Source organism: Grampus griseus, assembly GCF_964374135.1.
Source record: "Grampus griseus genome assembly, chromosome: 3".
Classification (NCBI taxonomy): Eukaryota; Metazoa; Chordata; class Mammalia; order Artiodactyla; family Delphinidae; genus Grampus; species Grampus griseus.
The window spans coordinates 28,291,386-28,316,709 of NC_139019.1; the positions used below are offsets into that span (position 1 = coordinate 28,291,386).

Below are 25,324 nucleotides of genomic sequence, written 5' to 3' on the forward strand. Positions count from 1 at the left end.
ATGCCAGTTTCAGGTCCTGGGCCAACCATGCTTCTCACTGGCCAGCTATAAAGTCCAAGGGTCCCACAACCCCCCTCCTCAGGTTTTTGTTTGTTTGTTTAAAATATTTATTTATTTCGTTGCACCTGGTCTTAGTTGTGGCAGGCAGGCAGCCTCGCTGGCTCCTTAGTTGAGGCATGCAGACTCTTAGTTGCGGCACGTGGGATCTAGTTCCCGGACCGGGGATCGAACCTGGGGCCCATGCATTGGGAGCGCAGAGTCTTAGCCGTTGCACCGCCAGGGAAGTCCCGCCCTCCTCAGGTTTGATGATTTGCTTGAACGGCTCACAGAACTCAGGAGGGCACTTCCCTTACTATTGTCAGCTTATTATAAAGGATACCATTCAGGAGCAGCCAAATGGAAGAAACGCATAGGGCAAGGTATGGGGTGTGTGTGCGCATGCGTGTGGGAGCTCAAGGCTTCCATGCCCTGTCCTCGGCACCTTTGTAGCCGAGCGGGGACCCTGGACCCTCCCCGCGACAGACCCCTCTCCCGTATCCTCTGCTGTAGCTCCTCTCTGAAGTACTCAGATAATGGTATCTCCTACACGTTGCCTGGGCTTTTCAGATACTAAGAAACCACCACCAAATGGAAGAACTGCTGGATGATCTTGAGCACATAGCCCCCAGACCTTCTGGTGCCTAAGCCGCCCATCGTCCAATCAGAGAATCGTGCCCGAGCTGATCACATACCCTGGGACGCCACCACCCCGCCTCCGCCTTTAAAAATGCTTTGCTGAAACCCTTCAGGGCGTCCAGGGTTTTGGGGGGCACGAGCCACCCTTTCTCCTTGCATGACCCTGCAATAAACCTTTCTCTCCTCAAACTCCCGACATTTCGGTTTGTTGGGCACGAACTCGTGTCCGGTGACGGATCCACGCGTAACTAATTTTAGAGCGCCCCTGCAATCAGATTTTTCTCTGCCGGAGTTGAGGGCCTTAGCGGCGCTGAGAAGGAAAATCCTTTCATGTGGCCTTTCTTTGCTTAGGTGCTTTCAGTCAGTCCTCTGAGATTTAATATCCTTTTGATCTGCCCAATCCAGTTTTAATTTGGTCAGTTTAAATTAGGGAAGGATTTTAAAAGGCAACACTAATAATAATGCTGCGTTTGGGATAATGTAGGTAGGAGGAGTAACTGGTCCGAAATGTGCTTCAGTAAACTTTTTTTGTTTTGTCTGTGGCTAGTAAAATGCAGTGGGGGGAATACGCTGATCTGTTTCTTGGTGTTTGCTACGTTTTGTTGTTAAGTAAACCTTGCTATTCCACTAGCAAATGCTTGTGCCTTGGGCAGTATGTTTGTTTCTTCCCCTTCAATAGGAAGCCTGATTTGTAATTGAAGAGAAAACCTAATGTCTTCTTTGTGAGTAAATTGATGGTTGTAGGAGAATTGGGGATGATTTGGCCCAGACACACTCTTTCTTTGTTAAACAGTATTTAGAGAGCCTTCATGTGAAGCTGTTCTGATAGCCCCTAGCTACTGGCACTTGAAGTTTAAAATTAAAATTAAAAATTCAGTTCCTCAGTCGCGTTGGCCACATTTCCACTGCTCAGTAGCCACGTGTGGCTAATTCGAGACTGGCGTTTGGGGCCAGATAATTCTTGGTTGGAGGGAGGGAGCCATCCCATGCATTGTAGGGTGTTTAGCAGCACCCCAAGCTCTACCTACTGGATGCCAGGAGCGTTCTCTAGTCATGACAGTCAAAACTGTCTGTTGAGATTGCTAAATGTCCCTTGAGGGGCAGAGTCACCCCTGGTTGAGACTCACTGGCCGAGTGGCTACAGTTTTGGACAGTGCAGATATAGAACATTTCCATTATCACAGACAGTACTGTTCTCGAATAATTCCTAACACTGTTTGGTGTGGCACATTTTATAGATTAAACCTTTCAAGCTTTAGAGGAATCCCAGTGGTCATCCAGTTCAAAGCTTTGGGAAACTGAGGCAGAGAGGTGTTTTTTTTCCAGGTGACTTCAGATCCATAGCATGTAGGTGTCCATCTAAAGTTCTGGACTTCACGCAGCCTAGAGGACAGACTTGTGATTTTCATTCACACCTACCTCATGCTTGCTGTGTGCTTGCACTCAGTGATGGCAAAAAGAAGGAGGATTTCCTCCTTCATGCGGGAAGGAGGGAGTCCTGAGAAATGGAAGACACCCCGCCCTGAGACTCTCAGAGAAGCAAATTCCTGACTTGAACCCTGGGTTATACCTGTTGCACTCCTCCCCGGCCTGTGGCTTTCTGTAAAGCCCTGCCTCTAGGCTAGGGTGGGAGGGGTGCTGGGGACATCTGGTGGCCTCACCCTTGCTCTATGAGAGGGCACAGTCCTGTTGGGTTTCCCAGTTCCATGAGTACAGAGAGACGTGAACACGCTTCTGGCCCATGGAAGACTGCGGTCCTTTAAGAGTCCCTCTTGCTAGCTTTTAAATCTCCAGTCTCCTCGCGTCTTCCTGGAAGTAGCCTGTGGCAAAGCCTTCAATATGAATTACTTGGAGATTCTTATTTTCGGGGTCACAGGGAAGCAGCCAGCCCTAGAGACCTGTCTACAGAAAGCATTGGGGAGGGAAGAAGATTCTCTTTCAGGGTGGTGGTGTCCACAGCTGGAGAGGCCAGAAAGTAGGCTTAGCAAAGGCTGGGGTGGGGATGTGTCTGGAGGGCAGGCTGGGCCTGCAAAGTTTCCCAGGGGCTTTGATGTGTCCCAGGATCTCCTCCCCCTCGATGAACCCCCCCATGCTTCACGTACCTCCCATTGACTCTTCTTCCATCACCGAGTTTATTCTCTCCTCTGCTCTAAAATCTTCAACGGCTCGCTGCTGCCTTTTCACGTTGGACAGTTCTTAGTACTCAAGGCTCTTTTTGCTCTTCTATTATCTTCTTTCCCTTCTAAGAGTAGAAACTGGTTTTTGTGCAGCTGAAAGCTTTACTGTTACTGCGGTTTGCAGAATTATTCTCTTGGGGCTGAGGGTCCACGGTGGCGGACACTTTGCTCAGAGCTATTTGATGTGGAATAGTTTGCTCAGGAGGAAGTTTAGTTTCTGGTGATACTCTGTTGAGTCGGAGGCCTAGACAACTACTAGAAAGCAGCATACAGCTCAAAATTCCAAGTCCAGTAAACAGGCCAGAAGCAGACGGGTGATCGCATGTGTAAATCCTCAGGGAACCTTGGGCTGGTGGCTGGTTGGTCCTGTAACATCAGGAGCCCAGTGAGCTGCTGACCAGGTCCAAGGTCAGTGCTCTGCGGTGGCACCTGTCAGGTTTAGCTGGAACTAAGCTAATGTGTAAACTGGCCTCTTGGTCTTTTTAAGTTGCTTCATCTTCCCCGTTTCAGTTGAAAGAAGTTGCTTTTCTTTCAGAGTTTGGTGACTGGCTGCTCCTTCATCGAATTGTGGATGTTTTCTTTTGGGAAACCGGTCTTTTTGGGTGTCTCCATGGTGAAGGGAAAGGTATTTTTAAAGTCGTGCGTTTGGGGGCAGGTTCTGATCTGAGCCATGGGAGGCTTGGGGAGTGGGGAGGACCAAGGTCCCGCCGGCTGCATGGCCGTGGCCGCTATATTGCTCACTGGCTCTGCATCTCCCTTTTGCTCCACAGACCAACGAGTGGAACAAGAATGATGACCGGCTGCTGCAGGCCGTGGAGAACGGAGACGCAGAGAAGGTGGCCTCGCTGCTGGGCAAGAAGGGGGCTAGCGCCACCAAACATGACAGCGAGGGCAAGACCGCGTAAGCTAAAGAGATTGGCTTCTGACGGCCGCCTCTGGGTTCTCAACCCGTTCTCTGGAATTCCCGGGGTCCCTGGGGGAACTTTGCCAGTGCATCTATGGGGACTTTGTGAAATTACTGCCTCTACCGCATCCCGCATGTTAAAATGTATGAGAGGATATTTTAATCCAGTTCCTTTCTCTTCAAGGTCCAAATTACATATTTGGGCTTTACCTTGAATGGCCACATTTGCTCCCAGGTGTGACCGGAGATTTTGCCAGAGAAAACATAGCACCAGGCTTGCAGCCAGTTAACTGATAGGTGGGAAAAGAGTTCTGCCCCAGATTAGAAACAACGTAAAAGAGAAAGTAATTTTTTCATAACCCTCAAATCTTATTATTTATAGTATTATTTCTTATGAAACCCCTTCCTTCACATAGACCTGTGATTTTGTATAAATTTTGCTTTATGATTTGCCATATGTGGTACTTTTGTCCACCATAATTAAAACTATATATTTAAGTGTGTGTGTGTGTGTGTGTGTGTGTTTGTGTTTGCTTGTTTGTTTGTATCCATCCTTACTCTGGTCGTACTGTAGAGAGATCTTTAGACTTCTAATCTGGACTCTATCACTTAGGAGTTGTGTAGTCCTTGAATTTCAGTTTCTTCATTGTACAGTGGAGATGACAGTATTCAACCGCTAGGGCAGTTATAAGAATAAAACCAGATACTGACTTTGGTTGGGTGCCCCCAGGAGTAGGCTGTGAGGTGAGGATTTGAGTGTAAGTAGTTTTATAGCCCGTGATCCCAGGAAGTGCACGGTAAGGGAATGAAGCCGCCGTAGCATGTTATTGACGCGATACTGCTCTGGGCAACCGAGACTCATTCCCACTAAGGACCTCTGGGAATCTGTTTAGATTTAGAGCAGGGTGTGGCCCACTGTCTTTGTAAATCAAGTGTTATTAGAATGCAGCCACACCCATTCATTCAGCATTGTCCTGCTTCTGCACCACAAAGGCAGATTTGAGTGGTAAGACAAGGACCGTATGGCCCACAAAGCCTGACGTATTAACTAGTTTGCTTACCCCAGGCTTCAACTATGCCCAGAGTTATCCCACCCGAGGGGTAAGGAAACTGGGGTATCTATTCCTGACCTCCTGTCCCTCCCAAGGTTGAGTGCCTCTCCTAGGGGCCGTAATGCTCGTGGCCAGAACACTTCCAAGACGTTGAGGAAGGGGCACCGACAGCCACAGACACCGTGTGTAAAGAGCTGCACAGTGCCCAGCCCACAGCAGAGACTTGATAAAGCCAGCTGCCTTCCTTTCTTGTCCTAGATGAGTGGTTCTCAATCCTGGCAGCTCCTGCATTAGACTCTCCTGGGGTGCTCTTCAAACATGTTGATGCCATGCCCACCCCAGATGTTCTGAGTCGTTTGGTCTAGGGAGAGGCCCAGGAATCAATACTTTTTAAAGTATCCCATGTAGGTTCAACCAGAGGGAACCATTCTCTGGAAACTAAACTAGATTGACTCTAGATTGAAGGCTAAGTATCAGGCATGACTGGAAAATTGTCAGGAGAAAATTGTCACATTTTAGCATACTTTGCCAGTTAACCCTCTTCCCAGCACCCATGGGATCCCGTAGTGTAGACTCTGACCCTGTTGTTTTGGGAGCCGCAAGAGAGCTTAAGGGGCTGAGCTTTGTGTAGAGACCAGGCTAGTTGGTACACAAAGAGAAGAGGGATGCGTTGTCACGCAGGTCGGAGTCTGGTCCTCTAGGAGCTGGGCTTGTCCTCCGTGCCCGTCACCCCAGGTTGAGCTCCACCTCACAGCCTGTTTGACTTCCTCCTTGGCCTGTCTCAGGTGTGAGGACAGGGCCATACCCCGTGAGCTCTGACTCGTTAGGATGCCCAGTAGTAGGTGGGCTTTGGGTGTTGGCTAATATTTTGTTGCATCACTTGCCTACTTGGCCTTGTGTAACTTTTAGTTCTTATCACTCTTGCACTCTAGGTTGTAATTTCCTTGCTAGAAGGGACTGTGACCTTGTAGTTCACGGCTATAATTATATCATCCAACCAGCTCAGTTTGTAGTAGATAGTCAATAAATATTTGTTGGATGAGTCAGTTAACCTTTTCCTGTGATGCCACATTTGGATTCCGTGCTCTCTGAGCTACAGTGGCAGAGGCCATACTCCTAAGCCCGTCCTGAGGCTTTTGGCTGTAGGCATGGTGCTTTCGCATTACCCTTTGTACCACTCTACAGCTTCCCTGGCTCCTGTCCTCCTCCCAGTCTGGCTCTGCAGGTGTCTGCACGAGATGAACTTTGTAGCCATCTGAGAGAAAGGGGAGGGAACTGTTCCTGATAGTTCTGTCCAAGACAGTACTCACTAAAAGAAGATTAAAAAATTTAGATTAGTGGTTTCGCCACAATTGTGATCACCTTGATCCCTTTGTGTCTTTTGTTAATAAGACATTTATTATGTATAGAATAGATGGCCAGACTGTTATTTTCTATTCCCTCTCTTTTTTAATTGTAAAATATACACATCATAACATTTACCATTTTAACCATTTTAAAGTATACAGTTCAGTGACATTAAGTACCTTCATAATGTTGTACAACCATCATCATCTAGTTCCAGAAATTTTTCATCACCCCAGAAGGAAACCCATACGCATTAAACGGTGACAGTCCTCGACTTCCCCTCCCGCTCTCCCTGGCAACCACTAATCCGCTTTCTGTCTTTAGGAATTTGCCCATTACGGATATTTCCCGTAAACGGAATCATACCATACATACGGGGCCCTTTGTCTCTGGCTTCTTTCACTTAGCATAATGTTTTCAAGTTTCATCCTCATTGTAGCATGAATCGGTAGTTTATTCTATTTTTTTCAACTGTAGAAATGCACACAGCAGTTATAAAAAATCACCACCTCCATTTGGAAGCTGATAAAACTAAGGCCCACATGATACATCTCTCCCTGAACTAACCCTAGAACCAGTTCTAACATCTCTACCTTTGCACTTACAAGCCACTGTCGTTCCCTTCAGTGACACTGAGGTAGAAAACTAGAGGAACTCTATGGAAAAGGAAGAGAGGAGGTCATTAAGTTTTCTGTGCAAGATTTTCCATAAGTCATCATCTGCTAACGTTTAACTTTTCTACTTGGGCTATTCCTTTTGATGATTAAAGTTATCAACGGATAACTATGAGAATTTAATTTTCAAAGGCACCATGGAATTAAATCTATCTGGCTTCATATTTTCATTCACATCTAATGGCCCTAGTATTGAGAAGGAGGGGTGCGCTGCGGCGTTGGAAACCATCTCTCCTGTCCCTTCTGGACCTCGTCATTCTGCACAGCCAAGTGCTCTGTTGTGAGCCCCAAGCAGTGTTGTTCCCTTGGCTTCTCACCTTGGAAGTCTGCACTTTGGGATTTGGGTTAGTCCAGTCTGTGCGTTCCTGCCCGAGTGTACATGTGTCTCCCTCAAGCTGCGGCGACTTTGCAGTTCATGCGCCAGTTCTTTCCCACGGGCATTTGGTTTGGTAGCAGGTGAATTGGGAACCTCCTAGGAGCAGTTCTAACTTCACGGCGGGCCAATGCAGTGTGTCCCTCCTGCCAGAGGTCTTGGCTTCACCAGCCCCGCGGAGCTCGCAGGGCCAGCATTTGTCGGTGGACGCGTGTGGAATGTACTGCATTTGTCTCCAAAGGGTAAGACTAAATCACACACCTAAGGTTAGGTCCTCGGCAGGACTTGGCCTCATTCTCTGCCCGCTCATTAGGGTTTACCCTTTGATTTATACACACCTCCATATCAAAATTAATTTGGAGGCATATTTTCTAGGTAGCTTTTGTGATAACCCGTTTTGTCATCTTGCTCAGTGATGCACCATGTTTTCCTATTGCCTGACAGCCTAGAGTCCCGATTTTGGCTTTCAGGGGCCTCCCCATGACCCTGCCCTTACTTAGCTGTTTTCTCACACATTCCTTCTGCTGGAGGTGGCGCTGTCTGCTCCCTGCCCTCCCCTCCCCTCCTATAAGACCATCCAGGTGTTGTCCCAGGTTCTCTGGTCCAGAATGCCTTCCTCCCTGATATTCTCAGTCCTTTTTTTTTTTTTGATTCTTCTTCTCTTTGAAATACTAGAATCTTGCTTTAGAACTTGATATTGTTACAACAATAGAAAAGTCTCTACAGCTTAAATAAGATCTGTGTTTTCTGAACGACTTGAATCCTGGTCGCTCGCGTTACCCCCTGACCATCCCCACACCCTGTCCTGTGGAAAAACTGGCTTCCATGAGACCGGTCCCTGCTGCCAAAAAGGTTGGGGACCGCTTCCTTACAACACAGAAGGTCCCTGAGGACAAGGATCGTATGATTTTAGTGTTTGTGTCGGTCTCTCCCACTGTTCCAGGCATAGAAGAGGCATTTGGCTGGTGTTTGTGGATGTGAACTTTTCAGCATGGTTCTAATGGAGAAAACACTCTCTTTCTGCTGGTACTGTCTCACGGGTAAAGTTATTAGGGGTGAGTTAACTTGGGGGTTCGAGAGGCAAAAAGCTATCCTGGTGAATGTCACAACTTGACACTTGTCTCTCCCAGCTTCCAGTGAACTTTCAGTAGAGAAATACTCAGCCTTCATTACCTAGAGAACCAGACGACCCAGAAAGTCCCAAGAATGAGGCAGCCATCTCGGCAGACATTCTCCAGAAGCCTCCATAACCCAAGGTCAATAACCAGATGGGTGGTTTGGTAATTCTTCAGACTTTTCCGTTCTTGCTGGAATATTTCCTTTAGGGAGAGATAAGAAACCTTGTCTGAAAATTTTCTCCCTCTAAAACTGATCAAAGAGGGGTTAAAAAAAAAAAAAGCTGAATGACTGGAATTCACTTTGTGAAGAGTAAAAGCAGGGTGGTGTCTGGGGTCAGAAGAGAACAGAATAGAGCAGGGCAGAGAGCCACGGCTGCAGGCTGTGTTTGTGGAGTCAGGCTTGGCTTCCTGCGACCCCTCCATTCTCTTTCCACCGTGGAGGTGAGGAAGGGGGAGGATGCCATTGCCCTAAAACCTCTCACCATAGAGCAGTCTAATTGTTTCAGGATGGTTTCCCCTACATTTGGATGTGCATTTCATTAAAGTTATGTGTGTTTGTTTTAGGAACAACCAGACTAAATAAAATCACTGCTGGGACTGTAGTATTTGAAGAAATACCACCCAGCCATGTGTGTGTGTATATATATATATATATATATATATATACATATATATACATATATATATATATATATGTTGTCGGTATCCATAGCCCGCGTTTCAGAAACCTGATCTTTTTGGCTTTGAAAACAAGAACTTGTGCTAGTATTTTTAGATGACTCTGTGGAACTTACATGTAAAATAGGGGAGGTCGTCCTTGAATTCTGCAAGTCAGGACAAGAAGGGGCTCCTCTGGTGGGTGACTTGTTGTACTTTTGACTCTTCCTGTTTTCGCAGAATAGGGATGGATACAGGGTTTTCTCAGTACAGTCTTGGAAATCAAGTCATACCACCTGGTCACCTTCCTCCAGTTCTTCCCACACAGCTGTCAAATTCATTTACCTAAAACTGCTGTATATTTTATGTCATTGCAGCCTCCTTCCCAGCAAAATGACCTTCCAGGCAAAACCACCCTGTGTCTTGTCTAAATCTTGTTAATGTTTGGCAGAGGGATGAACTGAACGCTATAATTTCTATATAGCGTATCTGCTCTGCTTTTGGTCAAGTAGATTTTCGAAGGCGACATAACGTCTGTTCCTGTCTTGCAAATGTGCCCAGACGTTTGCTTCTAGTTGGGAGGTACTAAAATGTGCCAAACTCTGTTGTCTAAAATGCTGCAAACTCTATCGTAAGCACGTACAAAAGAAGGAGAAAATATGGTCCTTGCCTACAAGATGCATAGCATCTGGCCGAGAAGACGAGACCAATGGATGTACTGGAGAATAATTAAGTGCTGAATCATAAAATACTAACTTGTAAGGGGTTCAAGATGGGAAGAGGTGGTTAGGCACAGGAGCAGCGAAGGAATGCTTCCTGCCTGAGGTATGAAGTGTGATGCAAGGTGGACCTGAGAGAATGGATTGGGAGGGTGTGGGTGGGGACAGAGGAAGTGGAGGACAGTGTGGGTGATGTGATGGAGGCCATCCCGAGTTGAAAAGGAAAAACAACACAGTGCTCACTGTTTCCTTCCCTTCCTCCGGAGTTATCATAGCAGTTCAAGGTCAGGGACCCACTTGACACTGGATCAGTGGTTCTCAACTCCCATTAGAAGCACCTGGACAACTTTGAAAAGTGCTGTGCGGGGTGTCACCCTCTAAGATACCTATGTAATTGGTGTGGGGTGCAGTCTGGGAGTGGGGCTGTTTAAAGCACCCAGGATACTTGAATGGTCAGTCCAAACTGAGAACCACAGCGCTGGACACTCTTCAGTGAGACCCCAGGCTTCTTAGCCCAAGGCTTCTCGACAGGTTTTCCCCATGATAGGTTACAGGTAGACTGAGGAAGGCCCACGGAGCCCAGGTGGAATTTTTCCTAGCATACACGCACATACATATATGTATATATAATGCTTGTGCACAGAATAAAATTAAAGGTAAATTTTGGCATAAAGTAAATTATGTTAAACTAATTCACAAGGGTTTTAAAGGGAAAAATGGTGTTGTAGGTTAAAGCTGAACAGATCATGTTGCAAAATTGTGCTTTGGAAGGAACACTTGTAACCAGGGAAGTGGTGCAAATTGAGGAGAATAGATTTGGGGATTAAGAACTGCACTGATTAAAATATTGGAGGGATCACAGGATTTTTCATTTTAAAACTGTTTGCAAAGCAGGATTAAGTATATTGAGAAGGGAGGATTTTAAACACTCAGTTGGCTCACTGTTGCCCGGGGTTGCAGCAATCTGGCTTTTCCATGCCCTCCGCTGGCCCGGACCTGCCCCCGCATGCGGAGGTCAGGAGAGCCTGGGAAACCCCAGCTGGCTGTGTTAGAGGGCGGAGCAGGGGCCGGTGGCCGGCAGCACAAGCAGGCAGTGACCTCCACTCAGCCTAACCCCGCGAGAGGAGGGGGCACCTGGGGCGGGAGGTTCTCACGCTGGCAGTCACCAGACAGTTCGAGGGTGGAGGCGCATGAAATCACTCGACACGTGCCTGTCCTTTAGAAATACTCCTGCTTCCCTGAAATACACGCCTTCCAAAATGCTGCCGCCGCCGCCCCACCACGCTGCTGGGTCATTCGAGGTCCAGTTTTCCGTCTCATTCATGAAGCCTTTTCTAAATTCCTAAGGGGGTGAGCTCGATCTCAACCACTGCCTCTCTTAAAACACCTACGATTTGATGAGTCTTGGTTACCTATGTACTTATCTTATCCCTGTTATTCGACTATCGGGGTCAGAGCCCAGTCTTATCCAATTAATAAGAAAGGAATTGTTATTAATCGTGTTAATATTGAGGGCCCAGCACTGGGCTAGGGGCTTTCATATGTGTCATTCATTCAACAGATAGTTGATTCTTTCACCCATTTTAAAGACCATGTCAGTTTCCCTCAGGTATTTCTTATCTGATGCTCTCAATTACCCTGGAGTAATTTGTGAAGAGGAAAGTGTGGGTCAGAAAGGTTTGGAAATTGGTACAAATCACCCATTCTGGGTGGTGGAGTCTGGGGGTCTATTCTGAGCACAAGAGATGAATCATTTGCCCTAAAGAGATTTCATACTGCCCAAGTGCTGTTTTTCCTACTGCATTTGTGAAACCAAACAATCCCGAAGAAAAAGAGCTAACTCTCAGCTTAAGTGTCGCAGGGTTTCTTAGCTCTGAGTATGTGATCTTTCTTCTCAGCCTCTCCTCCTCCTGTCCCCAGGAGATCTCTGTCCCCAGAAGCACGGCTGATTCCATTAGCACATCGTGGGCACTTAAAGGACAGGAATCCTATTTTTACAGCCTTTATTTCTTTTATGCCAGTCACCATTTATTATATCTATCTGAAACGTTTAGCAGGAGAAGGCCACCAGTGTTCCCATTTCTCAAACTGTCTGCCCCCTCAGTCCCTAACGGGGGCAGTGATCAAAGTCCCTGTTGCAGCTGCCTTTGAAATAGCTGAAGGCCTGGCAGCCCTATTACTTCTCTGCCAGAGGCGATTTCTCTTAGGCCCATAGGGTTGATCCCAACTAGTAGAGTAGGATTCGTTTTTCAACGCCTTTTTGACTATAAGCTATTAGACAGTGATGCCTTCCTTACCCTTGGATTATAATCTGAAACGGGAATCCAGGTCTTTTAGGATTAAGGTTTGTCCCGCTGAAATACTTGGGTGTGTGCTAAGCCTCTTTTGAGCTCAGTGACCTCATTAGAATTTAGATGCTGCAGCAAGTAAGTCCCAGGAAACAATTGGTAGGCTGGGTTGGAATCGTAGACTTGAGAGCTGAAAAAGGCTTCAGTGGTCGTGTGGACCAGATGAATAAACTGAGGCCAGTGAAAGTGAGCGACCTTATCGTTCCATACTTGGGGATGGCAGAACTGAGACCAGAACCAAAGAATACTGAATTTTAGTTCATGCTTCTGCCTCCTATGCCAGTGGTCCTAAAAATGGGATGTGTATGAGAATCACCTAGGGGGCTTGTTAAAACACAGATTGCTGGGCCCCTGCCCTGTGTCTGGGCAGGATCCTCAGAATCTGCATTTCTCACAAGCTCCCAGCGCTACTGATGCTGCTGGCCCAAGGACCACACTGTGAAAACCACCATGTGACATGATGTTGGGAAGCAAACTAAAGCTTGTAATAACGACATAAAGGACACAGCCTCTCCCTTAAGAACTTATAGTACAACCTGAAGAAAACATGGTCATGCCAGTTTCTGGGTGTGCCTTGGTTTAAGGAAATGCCAAATAGAAACTTCAGATGGAAAAGGCAAATTCAAAACGGAAGACTTGCATTCTCCCCCCGCCCACCCCAGACCACTTCTCTGTGCTAGGAAAATTGCAATAGGCAAGACGAGATCTCTGCCCTCACGGAACGTATGGAAGGTATAGTCTAACGGGGCACTCAGACAATAACCACATGCCTCTTTCATGTAATATCAGGTGCATTGGAGAAAAAGCAGCAGCCAGGGGCCACTTTGAATAAACCTGGGCAAGAAAGGCCCCTCTGAGCAGACACCTTCATTTGAGCAGATTCCTGAATTAGGATGGGGTGCCAAGCCTGCTCTTTTCTAGGACTGCTGTCCTGGTGGAGGGAACAGCAAGGCGAATGCTCTGAGGCGGGAGGGTACTTGATGTGGCCTCAGCAAACCGGGAAAGAACTAGAAGGTGAGATCACAGTGGGAGCCAGGACCTCCTCATATAGAGCCTGGTGAGCCACACGAAGGATTTCGGATTAAATCCTAATTCCAAATACTTAATTTCTCTGATTCATTTTTATGTGACTTAATATCATTTTTTCCCCCTCCAGAAAGATTGTCTTACAAAAGCAATGCAACTGAAGTATAGGCGACTATAGGTGTTGGGAAATGCTGAAGCTCTCAAGGGATTATGAAAAGTTGGTTGTTACCGTGAAGTATTTCTGAGTCACGCCAACCGTGGTGATCCCTCTTGTAAATAAAGGGCTTTCAAAGGAAGGAAGGAAGAGGTGGGTTTCGCGGGGAGGAACCGCTCTCAGAGTCAGGGCAGTGAGCTCGAGTCCTGATCTTCTGCACACTTCCTGACCTCTCTGAGCCTCAGTGTCTTCATCTGTGAAGTGAGGATGTTGGGCCAGCGTATCCTTCTGGAACCTTCTAACACGCTGGGATTCTGGGTGTGTCTCGTGCTGGTAGGGTTTGGTGTATGGGTGTTTCTTTGTGGCTTGATTGACTTGGGGAGTGAAAAGTCGGTTGCCGAGGCTGCCAGTGGCCAGCCTGTTGCGTTCCCGACCTCACCCGGCTGGCCAGCGCTTTTGGTATCGGGAGCTGGGGTGCTCGTCAAGGGCGCAAGAAAGAGTTTGGTTTGAGTGAAATCTTCTGTGAATGAATATGCCTAAAAAATCCAAGTCTTCTGAAAGTAGCCTTGTGAGTTTGTGTCTCCTCCAAGTATGTGCTTCAGCTGGCAGTCAGAAACCAGAAGAACTCTGTTTGTTGTTACTCTGAAAGATGGAAGGAACTTTCCCAGCCATCAGTCGTGGGCTTTTAAATAGTAATAGTTCAAATCCGCTTCGGGTTAAGGGCCTTGAGAAACATCCCGGCCTTGTCTCGAGGCACTGAAGGCTTGTACAACTTGCGGAGCGGTTTTGTAATAAACGAAACCTCTGTCGCAGGCTCCGTTTGCTGCAGTGCTTGGATTACACGTCTTTCCGTTGGAGACCACTGGCGACCCTAACCAGCCCCAATGAGAAGCCTGTGTTTGCTTTTTGGCCAAATACTTAGTTTTTTGTAGTTTAAACTTTGTTTCTTAAAGAGCCGTACAGCTAGTAAGTTATATTATGTGGTATTTCACAGTTTGCAGAGTGATCTAACAAATAGTGCAGTTTCTCAGCATGGTGTTGAAGGGCCAACTCTGCACGCAGAATGCAGAAGTCAAATCCAGGCTCCCCTACTTACTGGTTCTGGGACTTCGGGCAAGCTTACTGGACTCCTCTGTGTCTCAGTTTCCTCCTCTGTAAAATGGGGATGATGATAATTACCCCTCCCAAGGCTGGTTGGGGGGTGTAATGAGTTAAAACGTATCTAGTGCATTGTATTTCAACAGATAAGCTGCTATTATTATTGATGCTCATGTTTTTTAGTTGCCCAAACATGGTTTAGAGGTGAGGGAACTGAAGTTAGGTACCTCAGCCATGATGACACAACCACAGCGCAGCAAACCCAGCCGTGGTATCCGGGCCTCCTCACTGGGTTTCTGCTGGTTCTTCCTCTGCACCTTCAGGATGCCATCCAGCTGCTGTCCTGGGGCTCTCAAGGTCATCTTGGTCTTCTCTTGGGAGTGGGAGGGAGGGAGGAGGAAGAAGAAGGGGGGTGGTTGGTGGGGGAGAGATCGGGAGCCGCAAAACTCTGAAGCACAGAAAACTTGGGAACTTTCCAAGTGACAAAAACAGAGAAATTCCAAATATCAATAAGCAGCAGAGGCATCAAAGGATCACGATGTAAATCTTCAGGCCATTCTGCCTTTTAGTTACCCCTCTGTGAAAGGGCCCAGCTGAGTTTTATAAGCAAAGCTAAACATTGCCTATTATAATGAAACTTAAAACAGCATCGATTCCTTTTTTGTGGGATATATCAACAAGATTGCTTTCAAGGCTTAAGGGGATTATGTTTTCAGAAGCGGTTTGAAACAATAGGTACCTTGGTAAAAAGGATGGTGTGGGGTTCTTAACTCATCCTCCATTTAGAGCAGCGCTTTGCAAACAGTAATGTGCACGGGAGTCAGCTGGGAAACTTGTAAAACACAGCTTTTGGGGCAGTGATTGGGGGTGGGGTCTGAGAGCTTCCATTTCTAACAGCTTCTGGTCTGTGGTTCACTCTGTGAGCATCCAAGACTTTTAGGCTATTGAAGTGCGCTCACTTCGGCTGCACTAGAATCTGGACAGCCACCCTGCTGTATCCCTGGGCAGTGACGAGTGTCCTTGTCACTGGGCCTGGAGTTAGAGGGGTGGATAAAGGATTTTATATCCCTCCCTCCTCCACTGAATTCTGAGACCTGTCCAAATGAAGAGGTAAACAAGCCAATAGAACCTCTCATCAAATACATTGCTATTGACTCTTGAATGACATTTCTTGTCTTTAAGAGGAAGGGCCACACTTTTTAATTAGGTGTAAAAGCCTACAGAGACAAAGCCAAAGGATGTTCTGAATTTGTTTTGCATTCACTCTTCTATTCCTCTAAGGGGAAAGTTCAGCTGATAATTAGCTGAAATAGCTACCTCAAAGCGCTCATTAAGAAAGACTTAAATGTTTCTTCTGTGGAAAATTTAGGTGCAATTAAAATTCTCATCGCTTAAAATTTGGCAGACAGTAACAAGTCCTGGCTGGGATGTGGACAGATTGGAGCCCTCATGTCGTTGATGGGGATGTAAAATGGTGCAGCAACTTTAGAGAACAGTCTAACATTTCCTTAAAGACGTCAACATGGTTACCATATGGTTCAGCAATTCCACTCCTAGGTCTGTACCCACTAGCATTGCAAACAGGTGTCCACGCAAACACTTGTACACAAATGTTTTAGCAGCATTATTTGCAATAACCAAAAAGTAGAAACAACCCAAGTGTCCATAACCAACGAATGGATACACAAAATGTGATATATCCACCCAATGGAAGGAATAAGGTACTGGTACGTGCTACAATGTGGATGAACCTTGAAAACAGGCCAAATGAAAGAAGCCAAGCACAAAAGACCACATGTTGTGTGTGATTCGATCTTGATGACCTGTCCAGAATAGGCAAATCCATGGGTACAGAAAGTAGGTTAACGATGGCCAAGGTAGGCATGGGAATGGAGAGTGAATACTAATGGGTACAAGGATTTTTTTTAAGCTGATGAAAGTGTTCTGGAATTAGATAGTGATGTTGGTTGCACAACTCTGTGAATATCCTAAAAACAACTGAATTGTGCATTTTTAAATGGTGAATTTACGTACCTTAAAATATATCTCAATAAAAAGACTGAGATCTGCTCATGATGTTTTTTCAGCCTTTGTTTAACTTGTCTTAATAGAATTATATCGCAGCATCGTGTGTTTGTATTAAATGGTTTATCCCAGAGATCCTCAACCTGGGCACTATTGACATTTTGATATGTTGATGTTATTGACATTTTAGACGAGTCAGATAATTGTTTATTGTGGGGCCTGTACATTGTAGGATGTTTAGCAGCATCTCTGGTCTTTATACGTTAGACACCAGGAGAATCTACCCACCCGCAACCCTGTGAATAATCAAAAATGTCTCCGGCTGTTGCCAAACGTCCCCTGGGTGGGGCAAAAATCACCCCCAGTTGAGAACCACTGGTTTATCTTTAGTCTTCCTACTAAAAGCTTAGATCCATGAGGGCTTTTTTTTTTATTCACCATGTGTTTCTCAGTGCTTAGAACAGTGTCTGGCACGTAAGTACCCCAGTATAGTAAGTATATGAGTGAATTAATATATTTAGCTATAGCAATTTATAAAAATATACAACTATAGAAATACCGAAATTATCCCATGCTTGGGTTAGGTCTAATGCCCTAGAATTAACATTGTCAAGAACAGTCTCTGTTTGGCGGCGAGGGGGGCCTGTTAATCAGCCTACTACTTTGCCTGCCCGCCTCACCCCCGTCTGCAAACTGTCTTTATCTAGAGGTGTGTTGTTTTACCAGCTATCCAGGGCACGGGCCATTAAAGGCCACCAGCCATGCTCTTCATTAGTGGTGTGCTGACCTGGGGTGCCATCTGCTCCCTAAGCCTGAGGTAACCCCACAGATGCCCATCTGCAGTCCAGACCAGCACCCACCAGTCACAGGGTCTGCTGCCTTGAGGGGACCGCCGCCCTGAGGGGACCGCATTTATCAGTCACTGCAGAGGAAGGGAAACCTACTCGCTGTCATTTACAAACCTAGGTTCTGTCAGTGACTAATCGTGTTTTCCCACCCAACTGAACCCAACTTTCCACTTGAGTATCTTATTAAAAGTTGGCTCTGCTTCTGGTTCACATTCAGAGGCTAAATGCTAATGACTTGTTGCTGCCAAACCCTGCTTTGGGGATTATCACTTCTATGGAAGGCGCTGGAATGTTAGCAGCTCAAGTGTGAGCATTAGACAAGGCTGGTCTCAGATGGCTTTCTTTTTGGTCATCTGTGACTGTCTACCAGTCTCTCTTTCTTGCTTTCCTCTTCCTCCTTTCTTTCCTTCTTTCTTCATTTCTTAAGCAATGATGGTTCTGACCTAATTTCTGCTAACCTGTCTTTTCTGAACACTGAGACAAATCCTTTTATTAAGCAACATGTCTCAGACTCTGTGCCTTGTCTTGTGTCGATGAGGCTCTGATAATTGGTGGTATTTTCTTGGATGTTTACTACACGCTTCACGTTTTGCTAGTGCTTTTACACGTACCTCATTGATTCCTCACAGCCCATTTAACAGGTGTGATGATGGTACTGTTAGCACATTTTTGCAAAGAGCTATTTTATTTTAGAAATACATATTGAAGTATTTATGAATGAAATGATATGACATGAGGTCTGCTTCAAAATAATGGTAAGGGTGTAGATGAAACAAGGTTGTTTCGCATTCAAGTTAGACATGGTATTGGATACAAAGGATTTCATTGCATTATTATTTCTCCTTTGTAAAGTGCGTATCTTTTAAGTATACGTGTAGAAAAGTTCAGAGACAAAAAGATAATGAGATTTGCCTCAAAATAATCCAGTTGTGGCAGGGGAGGAGGTAGAGTGGATGAGTTTATAGATAAAGTAAGATCTGTGACTTTGAGTCATTGTTTTTGGTTTTCTGTTTGCTTTCTTTTTGTTTTAGCTTTAAAAAAGGTACTGTTTAATTCTTATCCTCTACTCATAAATAAGTCTTTTGCCTTGGCCAGTATTTTACTAAACTTCTTTATGATGTTATTACGCATGGCCTGAATTAAATAAAAAATTCATAGGAATAAAACAACTAAGAAGTAAAAATATCTAGTTGTCACTTTTTTAATACATTTTTTAAAAACTGGATGTTTGTACCTTCTGACTGCCTTCGTCTAGTTCCCCTTCCCCCGATCCCCTCACCTCTGGTAACCATAAATCTGATCTCTTTTTCTATGAGTTGGTTGGTTGGTTGGTTGGTTTTTGAAGTATAATTGACCTACAACACTGTTAGTTCCTATTACGCAACACAGTGATTTGATATTTCTGTACATTCCAAAATGATCACAGTGATAAGTCGAGTTACCATCTGTCACCATACAAAGATGTTACATAGTTATTGACTGTATTCCCCACGGTGTACACTTCATACCCCTGACTCATTTATTTTGCCACTGGAAGTTTGTACCTCTTAATCTCCCTCACTTATTTCTTTCCTCCCCCCACCCCCCCTCCCCTCTGGCAACCACCTGTATCTATAACTGTTTCTGTTTTGTTATGTGTGTTCATTTGTTTTTTAGATTCCACATATAAGTGAAATCATACAGTATTTGTCTCTGCCTGACTTATTTCACTTAGTGTTACTACCCTCTAGGTTCGTCCATGTTGAAGCAAATGGCAAGATTTCATTCTTTTTTATGGCCGAGTAATAGTCCATAATATATATACATACCACATCTTTATCCATTCGTCTGTTGATGGGTAGTTATGATGCTTTCATATCTTGGCTATTGTATATAATGCTGCAGTGAACACTGGGGTGCATATATCTTTTCTAATTAGTGTTTTCATTTTCTTCAGATAAATACCCAGGAGTGGAACTGCTAGGTCATATGGTAGTTCTATTTTTAATTTTCTGAGGAATCTCCATACTGTTTTCCATAGAGTCTGCACCAATTAATATTCCCACCAGAGGTGTGCCAAGATTCCTTTCCTTTACATCCTTGCCAGCACTTGTTACTTGTTATCTCTTTGATAATAACCATTCTGACAGGTGTGAAGTGATATCTCATTGTGGTTTTGATTTCTATTTCCCTGATGAGTGATGTTGAGCATTTTTTCATGTATATCTCAGCCATCTGTATATCTTTTTTGGAAGAATGTCTGTTCAGATCCTCTGCCCATTTTTTTTTTTTTTAATTTTTTTTATTTGCAGTACGCGGGCCTCTCACTGTTGTGGCCTCTCCCGCTGCGGAGCACAGGCTCCGGACGCGCAGGCTCAGCAGCCATGGCTCACGGGCCCAGCCGCTCCGCGGCACGTGGGATCTTCCCGGACCAGGGCACAAACTCGTGTCCCCTGCATCGGCAGGCGGACTCTCAACCACTGCGCCACCAGGGAAGCCCCAAGCATGTGAGATTTTGTGTGAGCCTTTTAAGAGTGGAGTCTCTCTTTCCCACAGCCCTCTGGCTCTCCCGAAAGTAAGCCCAGCTGACCTTCAAAGCCAAACATTCTAGGGGCTCATCTTCCTGGTGCAGGGCCACTGGGCCAGGGAACCCAGTGTGGGGCTTGGACCCCTCACTTCTTGGGGAGAAACTTTGCAATTGTAATTATCCTCCTCTTTGTGGGTTACCCACCCAGGGTATGGGTCTTGACTATAGCACATCTCCGCCCCTCCTACCTGTCTCGTTGTGGTTCCTTCTTTATATCTTTGGTTGTAGAAGATCTTTTCTACTAGTCTTCTGATCTTTCATTAATAGTTGCTCTGTAAATAGCTGTAATTTTGGTGTGCCCGTGGAGGGGAGGGTCTTTCTACTCTGACATCTTCTCTAATCAAAACATTTTTTAAGGCTGAATTTGCCCTTATAAATATTAATCTGATAATGTGCACAGAAACCTAATAGTTCTTCCTGTGGATAATCACACACAAAATACCTAACACTGGTATCATTCAAGGTCCCAGTAGGAAACAGGTAGCACTCACACAGGATAACTGATGGGTGGTTAAGAAAGGAACTGTTTATACACATGTGGTCAGATTAAACCAGCAAGGCTGGAAAAGCAGCCCTGCCTAGTAACAGTGGGAAATATTTCACCACCACTGCTACCCACACCTGAAGAGGCAAGGAGAGAAATCAGTGACCAAAACCCAGAAAGAGCTGCAGCTGTAGCTTTGGAAGAGCTGGCCCACAGAGCTGTGAACTTCACAGAGGAAGGAGAGGAAGGCAGCCAAGTCATCCACAGAGCATGTCGTGTTCGCCAGAGCACACTTATCAACATGCAGTGGTGGCCTGCACTAATGCTTCGTTGTCACGTGTGTCTGCAATTTCAATCCCCTATTATTACAGTGTGCAACCCAGAGGTAATCCAGGAAGCCTTGGAGTAGAAGGAATATAAATATTACAGGGGGAAGAGGGTTAGTAACTCAAAGGGGCACACTGAAGAGATTCTGGGTTGCTAGCAGGAGATACGAGGAGGGATTTTGGGTCTCTGGCCAAGTTCTGTTTCTTCAGTATCAGAGTAAAAGGGGCACGTTCCATTTGTGAAGTTTTAGCAGGCTATACAGTTACGGTGTGTGTAGCTTTCTTTATATGTGTTAAACTTCAATCAAAACTTCTGTATCTATACATACTTTTATGTTTTTTGTGTGTGTGCACGCGTGTGCATGTGTGTGAGTGTGCTAATTACTAATCCTCGTACTTTTATCTTTAGCAAAAGATATGGCTGTCCAGATCATTTTGATTGAGTTCTCCCCGGTCATAGGAGATAGAAGAATGAATAGCTTAGAAGCAAACACATAGATATTAAGAAGATAAATATTAATAAATATTAGAGCTTAACAATGCGGGGCATTTAGATTCATAGCCTTGAAAGCAGAGTTCAATAATTGAGGCTCTTAATGGTAATATCATGTCCTCGAGAGCAATTTAATTATGTAACATACACTGTTACTAAAACTGGGGAGATTTTAGAAACCTTCCACTGTGATTGCACAATTCACTGCTTAAAGATGAACTTTACTTATTGTAAAGTTGTTACCCCAACAATACTGAAAACAGAGGTATTATTGTAGTGCCTTTTAGGGAGGTTCTTCGGGTTAAGCCGTATTTAATGAGGAATTCCATTTAAACAAGTCACCACGTTCCCAAGTCATTCCAGATGATCAGAGTTTCACCGTAGTGTGTAATCACCTACAGAGTGGATTTTGACTGTAAAGAAACGTTACACATAAACTGCTGCACAAATGCAGAAATAGTTGGTGTGACCAGAGCCAGGTAAGCTTTCGTTATAATTTTAAAGAATGTTAGAGCCAGAGGGACCATCAGATATCATCTGAGTCAATCCCCACATTTTACTGTGGAGGGAATTTAAGCTCGGAGAGGTTAAACTGACGTCCCAAAGATACATAGCTGACGTATGGCCGATTTGCAACCAGGACTGACCTATCCCCAATTGCTGACCTGCCCACCTTTACAAAGCCTCGTTCTCCAGAGCAGAGGTGCTGGGTCAAGCTGACTTGGGTTTGAATCGGTTTAGCTCTTGGATTTGCTAGTTGAGTGTGACCCTGGGCCCCAGTGACAGGTCCTGTCCTGTGAAAAAAAATTGCCTGGGTATTAATTCAGAGGTACAGACACCAAGGTGCTGCATGGCAAGTATCTTGAGAAGTTAAGTCCCTGAGATAGGGCGGAGGAGAGCTGGGAGGCTCCTTAACCTCCTTCTCTAGGAAGGAGGCTGTGAAGAGGGAAGACCTCTGCAGTGGAGACCTTCCTGGGGTTTTTGCCTTCTCAGCCTCTGGGCCTGAGTGCCCAGTGGAACTGTGCTTTCCTTCTGCTTGTAGAAGTGCACTTTACTCCGGGATCTGTGGGGACGATGGGTGCATTTGTGGACCTTCTCTAATGCTGTTTGCACCTGACTGAGTGTAGACACCTGCCATCTAATGGAGATGGTGTTAGGACTCACCTCAAAAGGCTTTTATGAGAATGAAAAGAGGTAATGTATCAAACTGAGTAGTTGGCACACATCAGCCACTTAAAAGTTGTGTACAACTATTGTTATTCAGCTAGAACACAACAATGGATTTGACCTTGATGCTGTTCAAGAACCTTGACCTTTGTTTGACTCAGACAAATTTCCCTTCATAGAGTGTATTACTTAAAAATAATGGCTTTGGTGAAAACACTAGACAGCAGAAAAAAGTTGATAAATTACTTCTTATTTAGGAATCCGATCTAGTTGGGACTGGCTCTTCTTCCCTAAAGGGACAAGGAATGTAGTTGTGTCTTACTTTTTTCAAGCTTTGTCTTTACGTTGGAAGACCTAAGATCTAGCTCCTAATCCATTACTTAATAAAAAGTGTCAATGAGCAAATTATCAGACCGCTTTGAGCCTCCGTTTCCTCCTCTTTAAAATGAGGTTGATAATAATACCTACTCACAAGATGGTTGTGGAGCTTAAGTGAGAGAAAGTGTACACAAAGAGGCAAAAACATGGTCAGAGATGAACTCTGAAGAGTGGAAATCTTCAGGAGATTATGTTACCTCTTTTCCAGTTTTCATCTTGCTGCTACAAAAGGACACGTGGAATGCCTCAGGGTCATGGTTACGCATGGCGTGGATGTGACAGCCCAAGATACTGCCGGTATGTAGTCTTTTTCTCTTAAGTCAACAGGCCAGCAGGAAAGTAGGTGTCACAAAAGTGATACATATTCACTGTGGAAAACTTACAATCTATACAGATAAGCCAAAGGAAGAACATAGAGTCTACTCCATTGACCAAGCTCTGACATGGTTTCATTATTCGTGCCTTTACGGGTGTTTTCATCTTATATGTGGTTAGTCAACTAGAGACTGTATGCTTTTTATCCCCCATTAAAAATTTTTATTTTCTAAGATTATTTGTATGGACCAAGCACCTTTCCCTAATTTTTGTTTTTATGAACCATGGTATGAAGTGCTGAATGGAATGAATTGTGTAGGCGCTCATTTTGTCAACTAGCTGAGTTGAGCTCTGTGGACAGAAGCCAGGATCCTAATGTGGACCAGCTGCCCATGGTCTGCACCCCTTACTGTGGTTTAGTGTATCTGAATCACCTGGGAACTGGAGGGGAGGAAGGGAGGGAGAGAAAGGGGGAAAGGAGAGGAAAGAAAAGAATAAACAGTGCACGCACACAGACACACACAAAACCCCACACATAGATACCCAAACTCTACCTTCTGAAATTCAGATTCCATTGTCCGAACGTTTCCAGCCAATTGGTATTTTTTGTAAAGCTCCGAGGTGATTCTAACGTGAAGCCAGTGTTGTTAAATGATGATTAAGGCAAATAGAAGAGGAAGTGTAGTCTTGTCTTTCATGAACGTTGTTTTACAGGAAGGAGCCCCTGGGGTCTCCAGCCTGGGATTCTGCCCCTGTTGGCCACACCAAAAGATCAAAGCAGCTACTGATGGCTTTTCATTTCTATATTGTACTTGAAAATCTGTCTTCTAATAGGCTTTTGGTGGTTTTTACTGGAATATAAAATCAGTCTATTTCACAATCTTTATTTAGGCTTTTCATTAATCGTAATGGATCACTTTCCCTTCCCCAAAACACTGACACCTCAGAGTAGTCATCTTGGGGCAGATTAGTCAATCAGGTATTGTGAAAATATAATTTTTTCAAAACATGACTGGAAAACTGGTGTTTTGGAATTGTCTTCATAAAGGCTGTGGCATTAAAAAGAAATCATCTCAGTGTTTGGGAACCTTTATTCTTTGAGAATAGATTCGTTTTTTTAGGACAGGCCAAGAGCCACTTGACGTCAAGTCAGATAAATGAAGTGTCAACCTGGTAAAACCATTTTTGGTCAAAAATAGTGAGTGATTGAAGTAACCGAATGATTTTCCTGAGCAGTGCCACAGAAAGCTCCAGAAAAATATTGTGAGAAATGGCAATACGAATAGAAGAAAGAACGGTTTCCCTAAGTGACCACCTTGAAGGAAACACTAATCTATGTTGCTAATTAAAATCATCTTTAATCCCAAGACCCAGTTATTTTGTTTTAAAGTTTATTGTTACTACTTTTTAAAGTTGTACCACATACACTCAGGGCAGTATGAGTGGCTACAGTCGCCTTGATGAAACATATGTCCTCTTAAGTAGACAGGGTTTCTTCTCTAAGAAAATCATAATCTAGAAGAATTTTCTTAGACTGAATATATTTGAGCTGTAATACAGTTTTGTTTAACTGCATTTGATGTTAAAAAATAGATTAGACAGGAATCTGGTTATTTCCATCATAACCAAACATCTCTCCCCCATATTTTTATTAAAGGGAAAAAATGTTTCTGGGCTTCCCTGGTGGCGCAGTGGTTGAGAGTCCGCCTGCCGATGCAGGGGACACGGGTTCGTGCCTCAGTCCGGGAAGATCCCACATGCCGCGGAGCGGCTGGGCCTGTGAGCCATGGCCACTGAGTCTGCGTGTCCGGAGCCTGTGCTCCACAACGGGAGAGGCCACAGCAGTGAGAGGCCTGTGTACCGCAAAAAAAAAAAAAAAAAAAAAAAAGTTTCTTCAATACGTGCTCATTGTAGAAAATTTGGGAAATACAGAAAACTACCAAGAAGATAACGAGTGCTTCTACTCCAAGAAGAAAAAAATTTTACCGTTTAGGTATATTTCCTACCAGATTTTTCTGGCACATTTTTACATAGTTGAGATCACATTATATAATAAACTCTAAATCCTGCCTTAAAAAAAAAAAAAGATTACCATGATCATTTTCTGCACTAAAAGCTTTTAAGAAGCATAGTTTTTTGTGGCCATCTAACACCACGTGGGTGGAGTTTGTATTTACTACCAGAGCCCTCACTCAGTTTCTGAGAGCCTGGGGAATCGGGCAGTGAGACCTGGACACCCCAGTGCAGTTCCCTCTTCCTTGCCAGCTGAGATGACAGTGCCCTCCAAGAAGCTGGAGGGGAGGACTTCCCTGGCAGTCCAGTGGTTAAGACTGCGCTTCCACTGCAGGGAGCATGGGTGCAACCCCTGGTCGGGGAACTAAGATCCCACGTGCTGCAAGC

At 44.9% G+C, this 25,324-nt stretch overlaps 1 protein-coding gene across 1 annotated transcript in view; it reads left to right on the forward strand.

The window, feature by feature from the left end:
* Positions 1 to 25,324, forward strand: part of RAI14 (retinoic acid induced 14) — a 147,218-nt gene that overhangs the window by 90,671 nt on the left and 31,223 nt on the right. The window contains exons 3-4 of the mRNA XM_082652304.1: positions 3,623 to 3,753; positions 22,818 to 22,906. Coding sequence (XP_082508430.1) covers positions 3,623 to 3,753; positions 22,818 to 22,906 — 220 coding nt within the window. The remainder of the gene's footprint in view (positions 1 to 3,622; positions 3,754 to 22,817; positions 22,907 to 25,324) is intronic.